The sequence below is a fragment of the Nannospalax galili genome, unplaced genomic scaffold (genome assembly GCF_000622305.1).
Source record: "Nannospalax galili isolate Female #2095 unplaced genomic scaffold, S.galili_v1.0 scaffold886, whole genome shotgun sequence".
Taxonomy (NCBI): Eukaryota; Metazoa; Chordata; class Mammalia; order Rodentia; family Spalacidae; genus Nannospalax; species Nannospalax galili.
The window spans coordinates 2,152,414-2,161,858 of record NW_008355971.1 but is presented as its reverse complement, the minus strand read 5'-3'; the positions used below and the strand labels follow the sequence as shown (position 1 = coordinate 2,161,858).

At 47.7% G+C, this 9,445-nt stretch overlaps 1 protein-coding gene across 1 annotated transcript in view; it reads right to left on the bottom strand.

Annotated features, from left to right (window-relative positions):
• Nucleotides 1-1,698: 1,698 nt before the first annotated feature.
• LOC103750790 (interferon lambda-2-like) overlaps nt 1,699-9,445 on the bottom strand; it is a 9,863-nt gene continuing 2,116 nt past the window's right edge. Inside the window, exons 2-7 of the mRNA XM_017803385.1 lie at nt 4,003-4,032; nt 3,133-3,284; nt 2,749-2,826; nt 2,099-2,242; nt 1,907-1,993; nt 1,699-1,797 (exon numbers count right to left, since the gene is read on the bottom strand). Of these exons, the coding sequence (XP_017658874.1) occupies nt 1,699-1,797; nt 1,907-1,993; nt 2,099-2,242; nt 2,749-2,826; nt 3,133-3,284; nt 4,003-4,032 (590 nt within the window). The remainder of the gene's footprint in view (nt 1,798-1,906; nt 1,994-2,098; nt 2,243-2,748; nt 2,827-3,132; nt 3,285-4,002; nt 4,033-9,445) is intronic.

The window sequence follows — 9,445 nt, the reverse complement described above, 5'->3', positions numbered from 1 at the left end:
CAATCCTGAATGAGGAGACCAGATGGTGTATGGAGAGTGACTGTGGACAAGAGAGTGAAATAAAGTTGTGTCTTTGCTACACCTAATGTTTTTAAAAAATATATCATATTTATTTTTTTTAAATATTTTTTATTATTTTTATTTTATGTGTATGAGTCTATTGCCTGCATGTATGTAAGTGCACCCATGTCATGCAAAGACTGCGAAGGCCAGAAGAGAGCTTTGGATCCCCTGGAACTGGAGTTATAGACAGTTGTTAGCTGCCATGTGGGTGCTGGAACTCGAACCTGGGTCTTCTGGAAGAACAGCAAGTGTTCTTTACCGCTGAGCCATCTCTCCAGCCCCCATATTTATTATTTTTGTTTTATGTGTATTATGAGTGTATTACCTGGATGTGTGTCAGTGCACCTGTGTTGTGCAATGCTCACAGAGGTCGGAAGAGGGCATTACAGATGGTTGTTAGCTGCCATGTGAGTGCTGGGAACTGAACCTGGGTCCTGTGCAAGTATAGGCAGTGCTCTTAACCATTGAGCCATTTCTCCAACCCCATGTTGCTTTTTTTTTTTAAAGATTTTGTTTATTTTTATTTTATGAATACAAGTGTTTTGCCTGCATATGTGTAAGTGCACCACTTGCACATCCAATATTGCTTTTTTCATGAAGAAATTGATACAAATAATGTGATCTTTGGGAATGTATTGGACTTTGTTTTTTTTTTTTTTTAAGTATCCCCTTAGTTGCTGAATCTCAAGACCTCTTGGCACTAGTTTTGAATGAATGGCAGTGGGCCTTCAAAGATCCTGCCTACATTCTGTAAAGAGTTTCATTATATAATGCTAACACTTCAGTGTCTTAAAGATTTGGAATAGGATCTGCAAGAATGATTTTTTAAAACCTTAAATTTTTTAAAAATTTATTATAGTATTATTTTTTATTTTATGTGTATGCATGTATTGCCTGCATGTAGGTAAGTGCACCTGTGTTGGGCAATGCCTGTGGAGGTCAGAAGAGGCTGTTGGATCCCCTGGGACTGGAGTTACAGACAGTTGTTAGCTGCCATGTGGGCACTGAGATTTGAACCTGGGTCTTCTGCAAGAACAACCAGTGTTCTTAACCACTGAGCCGTCTCTCCAGCCCCAAGAATGATTTTTAAAAATCCATTAAGGAAGGGATGGAAAAAAATGGCTCAGTGGTTAAGAACACTGGCTGTTCTTGCAGAGGACCTGGGTTTGGCTCCCAGCACCCACATGGCAGCTAACAATCATCCACAAAATACTCATACACATAAAGTAAAAATAAATTGATAAATAAAATTTTAAGCCCAGTGTGGTGGTGCTCATCTTTAGTCCCAGCACTCGGGAGGCAGAGGCATGCTGATCTCTTTGAGTTCAAGGCCAGTCTGGTCTACATAGTGAGTTCCAGGCCAGCTGGGGCTACAGGGAGAGACCCTGTCTCAAAAATAAATAAATAAATAAATAAATAAATAAATAAATAACACACAGCCCACATCATGATGGTCTTTTCTTCATCGTTTATTTGCATAATGTTTACAAAAAGTAGAAAAATAGACATTTTTTGGATCTGAGTTTGAGAATCCATACACATAAATAAATGCATAAATATCGATGGGTGGTAATAAGTTAAGGGCTTGGTGCATCCCCAGTGGAGGACTTCAGGAGTTGGCGGGAGGGACAGAGATCAGACACACTGGGCAGCGCTGGCCACACATTTCAGGTCCCGGGTGAGCAGGCGGTAGAGGTTGAAAGTGACAGAGGCCTGCAGGCAGCCGGGGGTCTCCTGTGGGGACAGCACTGGCTCAGGGGCTGCCCGGGGTCGGGTTCCTAGGCGCTGCCCACCTCGGTCCCCTCCCCAGACTCATCTACCTCGGTCCCCTCCCCAGACTCACCTTCTTCTGGGCCTCCTGGAGCCGGTGCAGCCAGCGGGAGAGGCGGCGGCTCTGTGGCCTGGGGTCTGCAGTGGGTGGAGCCTGGGTCTGTGGGCAGAGGATGAGGGGCTGTGAGGATGGGCTGGGCTACAAGGGAAGCCCAGGGGAGGGGAGCCACCACCACCATGGATGAGCAGGGGACCCAGGACTCACGCAGGCCCGCAGCTGGGAGAGGATGTGGCGCAGTGTGTGAAGGGGCTGGTCCAGGAGGGTCTTCAGGGCTGGTTCTGCCACGCTCTCCAGAACCTTCAGAGTCAGAGCCAGCTCAGCCTGCAAGGCCTCCAGGCGCTCCTGCACCTGAGCCAGGAGATGGGAAAACATGTGAGAGGGAGAGATGGAGAGGTCAGAGGGGACAGGGTGGGACAGGAGAGGAAACAGGTGAGGGCATAGGGCAGGGGATAGGTGAGGACAGCAGGGAACAGGCAGAAGGTAGGCAGGGGACAGAGCAGAGGACAGGTGAGGTAGCACACAGGGGATAGGGAAGGAGATAGGTGAGGGGACAGGCAGGTGACAGGGCAGGGAATAGGTGAGGGGACAGGCAAGGGACAGGGCAGGGGATAGGTGAGGGGACAGGCAAGGGACAGGCAGAAGACAGGCAGGGGACAGGCAGGGACAAGCAGGGGAAAGGGCAGGAGACAGGTGAGGGGACAGGGCAGGAGACAGGTGGGGGACACAGCCCAGGTGCTCAGCGGTGGGCAGGCTGTGGATTGGCTGGTGAGAAACCCAGGACAAGAGGATGAGCAGATCCACATAGAACACAGGAGCAAACAGCTGAGAGCAGCTGTGCCCAGGTCCCCACTCACCTGCAGCTGCCCCAGGTCCCAGGCCCTGGGGAAGAGGCGGGAACCACACCTGACATCCTTCTCCACCAGCCAGTCTTCCTGGAGAGCAAGGGAACAGGTTAATCCACAGAGAACAGGTGAAGGTTAGAGCACTGCAGGGCAGTTGGAGTGAGGGGTCACAACAGGAAAAGGGGAGGGCACTCCTAGGAGGACAGAGGCTGCTCCACTGCAGTAAGAGCAGGAGATAGCCCATCACAGGAAGGGTTGAGGTTAGACCACTGCAGGAAGTGCTGAGGTTAGCCAACTGCAGCAAAGGTGGAGTCTGCTTTCACCCCAGGTGGCATGGTAACCCATAGAGTGAGGGGTGGAGGCTAGTCCACACAAGGAGGACTGAGGAGGACTCACAATGGCATCTTTGGCCGTCTTGAAGGCCTGCAGCTCTTGTGGGGACAGAGACTTGAACTGAGCCATGTGGCAGTCCTTTGCATCTGGTGGGACACCGGTAGTCATGGGGACAGGAACTGCCCAGGTCCTGGTCAGCACCGCAGCCAGCAGCATCAGGAATCCGCAGACCCCAGCCATGTCTGTGTCACAGAGGGACAGAGAGTAAGAACTGGAGCTGGGGGCTGTGGGGACCAGCCTGCCATGAGCCATGCTGGGCACTCACCTAGCTTCATGTTGGTCTCTGGCTTCTGTGAGGAGATGGAGACTCAGGTGTGGGCTGGAGGCTGTCCCCAGGGATCTGTCCTGCTTGGGGTCTCTGGCGTGGGCCTTCCTCTGGTCTGGGCTGGTGCTGTGTAGAGACTGTCTCTGGGTAGTCAGCTGAGGCTGTGAATGGAAGCCCAGCTCCATCCATGGCTGCTTTTAACCTGGACTGATGGGCAGCCCCAGCTGATGTAGGAAAAGTGAAAACAGTCTGGAGCTTGACACCAGCCACCAGGGGAGCCCAGGCTGGGGAAGCCCAGTGCAGGGCGGGGCTGACAGCAGGTGAGGCTCTGAACTGAAAGAGAAAGTGACGGGGACTTGGGTCACCTGGGCCAGGTGAGTCAGGAGAGTTCCCACAGGAAGCCCAGAGCAGGGCAGTGGCAGGGCAGGGGTGTGTGTGTGTGTGTGTGAGGGATTGGTGTGTATTGGATGAGATCCCTTCCTGTGGTGTGCAAAACACAGGGACCTGCATGATGCCCCAGGAAGGGAGTGGGCAGTCCTCCAAGAGGAGGTGCCACCCTGGGAACCTGGAGCTGCCCAGTGGGAGGTGGCAGGGTGTTGTCTACAAGCAGGGGAGGGTCAAGAGGAGAAGCCCAAGGGCTCACTCCCTGTGGAGAGGAGGGTAGGCCACAGAGCTCACCCCAAAGAACTATTTTATTTCATTTTATTTTTAATATTTTGTTTATTATTCTTATTTTATGGGCATCAGTATATTGCCTGCATGTTTGAAGTGCACCCATGCTGTGCAATGCCCAAGGAAGTCAGAATAGGGCATTGGATCCCCCTGGAACTGGAGTTACTCACGGTTGTTAGCCACCATGTGGGTGCTGGGAATCAATAGCTACCAATGTTCTTAACCACAGAGTCATCCCTCCAGCCCCTATTTTATTTTATTATTTTATTTTATTTTATTTTTTGTCTTTTTGAAGCAGGGTCTCCCTGTAGCCCCAGCTGTCCTGGAACTCACTATGTAGACCAGGCTGGCCTTGAACTCACAGAGATCCAGGACAGAAGAGGCTGTTCGATCCCCTGGAACTGGAGTTACAGACAGTTGTTAGCTGCTATGTGGGTGCTGGGATTCAAACCCGTCTTCTTCAAGGACAGCTAGTGTTCTTAACCGCTGAGCCATCTCTCCAGCCCCTTGGTTATTATTTTTAAGCATCTGATACATTAGGTTTCGTTACATCATTTTCATACAGGATTCGTCAGGCCTGATGTCCCTCCTGCCCCTCCTTTCCCCTCTCACCCTCAAGTCACCTCTCCACTTCCACGACACACATGCTAATTACCCTCTTCCCTCCCTACCTCAAAACCCCATTTTCCCCTCAAGGTCCTTTTTCTAGTTTCACGATCTACATTCACACGCACATCCCCACACAGACACAGACACATAGATGTTAAAAACTGAGATCCACGTGGGAGGGAGAACCTGGGATGTTTATCTTTGAGTCTGGGTTACCTCAATTCCTATGATAGTTCCTGCAAATTTCACGATTTCATTTTTCTTTGTGGCTGAATAAAATTCCATCCTGTGTCTGCCATGTTTTCATTTTCTGTTTGTCTGTGGATGGAGACCTGGGCTGCTTCCATTTCCTGGCTACTATGAATAGAGCAGCAATGAACGTGGATGAGCAAGTGTCTTTGTAGTAGGATTTAGAGTCTTTGGGTACATGTCTAGAACTGAGAGATCTGGGTCCTATGGAAGTCCTGTTTTCAGATTTTTGAGAAACCTCCACAGTGATTTCCATAGTAGCTGCACCAGTTCGCCCTCCCATCAGCAGGAGATAAACTTCACCTTTCCCCACATACTCACCATATTTGTTTCCTTTTTCTTTCCTTTAAAAAAAAATTATTTAGTAATTTTATTTTTTTATTATTTTTAGTCTTTTTGAGACAGGGTCTCCCTGTAGCCCCAGCTGTCCTGGAACTCACTATGTAGACCAGGCTGGCCTTGAACTCACAAAGATCTGCCTGCCTCTGCCTCCCAGGTGCTGGGATTAAAGGCATGCGCCACCACGCCCAGCGTTCCCCTGTATATACTTTTAATGTTTGTAAAAACCTAGGTGCTCTTAGCTCTGAGGATTTATCCTGTTCCCTTGGTCTTCTTGTCTGGTTTGTGTGCCAGGACCTTCTGTCTTTGTCACTATGACTCTATAATTTGAGGTCAGAGATTGTGACATCCCCACATCGTTCTTTTTGCTTAGGATAGTTTGGCTCTTCATGGTCCTCTGTGCTTACATAAGAATTATAGAATTTGGGGACTAGAGATATGGCTCAGCAGTTAAGAGCCCTGGCTGTTCTTACAGAGAACCTGGGTTCAAATCCCAGCACCCACATGGCGACTAACAACCATCGGTAACTCTAGTTCCAGGGGATCTGACAGCCTCTACTGTCCTCTGTGGTCATTGCATGACACGGATGCACTTACATACTTGCAGGCAATACATTCATACAAGTAAAAATAAATTTTAAAAAAATTTTAAAAGAATGAATGGTATTTCCTAATTCTGTGCTGAATATCACTGGGATGTTGATGGGAACTGCGTTACATCTATAGATCACTTTGATAATGGGGCCGGTTTTACAATCTTGATTAGCCAATCTAAGAACATGGAGATGTCTTTTTATCCTCTAATATCGTCTTCAGACTTTTTTCAGAGTCTTCTCATTTTCATTGTAGAAGATTTTCACCTCCTTGATTAGGCTTATTCCTAAGTACTTAATTTTTATTAATACATTTATTTCTTTGACAATTTTGTACATTTATACAATACATTCTGACTACTCTCTCATCACACTATCTCCCTCTCATGGCTCTTTTTTATTTTACTGAAGCTATTGTGAATGGGTTTTTTTCTTAATTTCTTTCTCAGGATCTCATACAGGCCAGGCTGGACCTGAGCTCACTATGTAGCTAACAATGGTTTCAAGTTTCTGGTCCTCCTGACTCTATACCTGAGTGCTAGGATTACAGATGTGCCAGCACAGCCAGTTTATGCAGTGCTGGGGATTGAACCTGGGACTTTATGCATGCTAGGCAAGCACTGGATCCACTGAGCTACATCCCCAGCTCCATAAAAGCTATTAAATTTTTAGGTTGATTTTGTACCCTGCAATGTTACTGAAAATGTCTGATCTTAGTATTTTGGTGGACTACATGAGGGTTTTTTTTCCTCAACTTTCCCTTCTTTCTCCTCTTTTTTGGTACTGTGGGACAGTCGGGTTCTCTCTGGGTAGCTCAAGCTGGCCTAGTTTTCTCTATGTAGCATAGGATGGCCTTGAGCGCCTGATCCTCCTACCTCTACCTCCCAAGTATTGAGATGAAAGCTATGTGGGCCATGCCTGAAAGAACTCTGAAATAGGAGGGTCTGCAGGGGGGCACAGGGTGTGGCCGAGGGCCTCAACGAAGCCAAGGCAGTGTGACAAGGACCTTCATTTATTCAAGAGGATTCATTCCCCAGCATCGAGACAGCCCAAGGTGCCACAATAGAGCAGTGGGGAAACAAGCAAAGCGATTTCCCATGGAGCCTCCTTCTGGCTGTGAGTGGTGCCTGTGTACACTGGCGGATAGCCTATTATAATTGTTTTTATTTTGTTTTTGAGATAGGGTCTCACTCTGTAGCTCTGACTGGTGGGGATCTCTCCGTGTAGACCAGGCTGGCCTCAAATCAAAGACGTCTACCTGCCTCTATCTCCTGAGTCCTTGCTTTAAAGGTGTACGACATTCCACCCCTACCAATGATTATGTGAACACACATGCAGTTTGCGGGTGGGGGGGTGTCAGTGACATCATAGGAGGTAAGATGAGTTGGAGTCACAGAAGCAGTTCCCGGGGTGTAGGGAAGAACCTGGTGGGCCAAGACTGCGGGGCAGTGCTCGGTGGAGAAAGAGACCCCCCACGGAGCAGCGCGTCCCTTCCCATCCTGAGATGGAGGCCTTGTTTCCATGAGCTGTGGAAAGTTCATGGCAACCCTGAGGGCCTATTGTGCTTCCTTCCACCCTTCTCTATTTCTCTCTTCCTCTCCCCATACCTTTCTTTTCTTTGTTAACGGAGTTTCCTGTAGCCCAGGCTGTCCTAGAAAGTGCTAAGCAGCTGATGATGACCTTGAACTTCTGATCCTCCTACCTCCACTTCCTGAGTGCAAGGATTATATGTGTGCACCCCACACCTGGCCCACATTTTCATACGCGTGATGGCTTTTTGTTGTTGCTTTGTTTGGGATTTTTTTTTCCCTTTTTTTGCAGTGCTGAGGATTGGACCCAAAGCCTGTTGCATGCTATATGTACTCTGCCCTTGACCTATATCTAAAGCCCCTGACCTATACTTTAATTCAACAGTGAACTTTGGGGACTCAGAGATGTCAAAAGATTTGGGTAGAAGCCTCACCCCCTCTCCACCCCTCCCTGAGGATCTATAGCTGCGTTTAGAAGGAGAGACGTTTTCTTCAGTGGTGTCGAGGCTGGTAAGGCGCCCATGTTCCTGTAAGCAGCCCTCCTGAAACTCACTGGGTCACACGAAGAAGAGGCATGGAACACGAAGAAGAGGCATGGAAGGAGAGAGGGACTAGTTGGGAAGACGAAGGGGATCAGAAGGAGAGGGAGGGGACAAGAGATGAAGACAGGGTGATAGGATCAAAGTGCCTTACAGATATGCCACCATGAAACCCATTATTACGTATAATGAATATATGCTAATAAAAACATTAAAAAGGGCCAACGAGATGGCTCAGCAAGTAAAAACAGTTGCTGCACAGGCCCAAGGACCTGAGTTCCATCCCAGGAACTCAGGGAGGGGAGAACTGACTCCCTAAAACTGTTTTCTAACCTCCACACAGGTGCCATGGCACCTGCATGGGCATGCACACACATGCACACAATAATAATAGATAAACATGTAAACATGCTAAGGGTGTGGGGCCAGCAAATGGCTCAGAGGGCAAAGATGCTTGCCACCAAGTCTGAGGACCTGGGTTCAATCCCTGGGACCCATATGATGGGAGGAGAGAACCAACTCTTATTAGTTGTCCTCTGACCTCCACATGTGTCTCCTCCCAAAATAAATAAATAAGCGTAATTTTAAAATATACTAAAGAAAGGGCTGGAGACATAGCTCAGTAGCTAAGAGCACTTGCAGCTCTTCCAGAGGACCGAGGTTCAGTTCCCAGCACCCATGTCTGGCAGCTCACAACACCTGTAACTGCAGCTGAAGAAGTCAGATGCCTTCTTCTGGCCTCCTCTGGCACTGCACTCAGGTGGCACACACACAAACAAATAAATAAATCTTTTAAAAATGCTAAAGATTGGGGCTGGAGAGATGGCTTGGTGGTTAAGAACACTGGTTGTTCTTGCAGAAGACCCAGGTTCGAATCCCAGCACCCACATGGCAGCTAACATTGCCCATTTTTGTCACAGTACAGTTCATTAGCAAATATATATTGAGATCTGAAAGTTGTGTACCTCACTCTTGATAATACCTGGACTTCTTTGTAAATTAAGTTCTGCTTGCTTTGATGTACACAATTAGGGAAATAATGTCAGTGTTAATCCAGTTCACCAAAGACTGTGTTCGAGTTTAACTATCTTACTAAGCCCCGATTTTTAAATATTTTATCTGTTATTTTTATTTTATGTGTATGAGTGTATTGTATATGAGTGCACCCATGTTGTACAGTGCCACGAAGGTCAGAAGAGGGCTTCGGATTCCCCTGGAACTGGAGTTGAGGACGGTTTGTAGCTGCCATGTGGGTGCTGGGAATCGAACCTGGGTCCTCTGCAGGAGCAGTCAGTGCTCTAAACTGCTAAGCCATCTCTCCAGCCCCATAATGCTTAAGATAATTTTTAAACAAAGGACAATATCATTCAAATATGGGGGGGCAGACCCCAGGGGGTTGGAGAAGGCGAATAAGATGGCACTAGAGCGGGAAAAGAAAGACAAAGTGTGTGTTTTCTCTCATATGGGATCTAGCTTTAAATATATATATATATATATATATATATATATATATGTTGAATT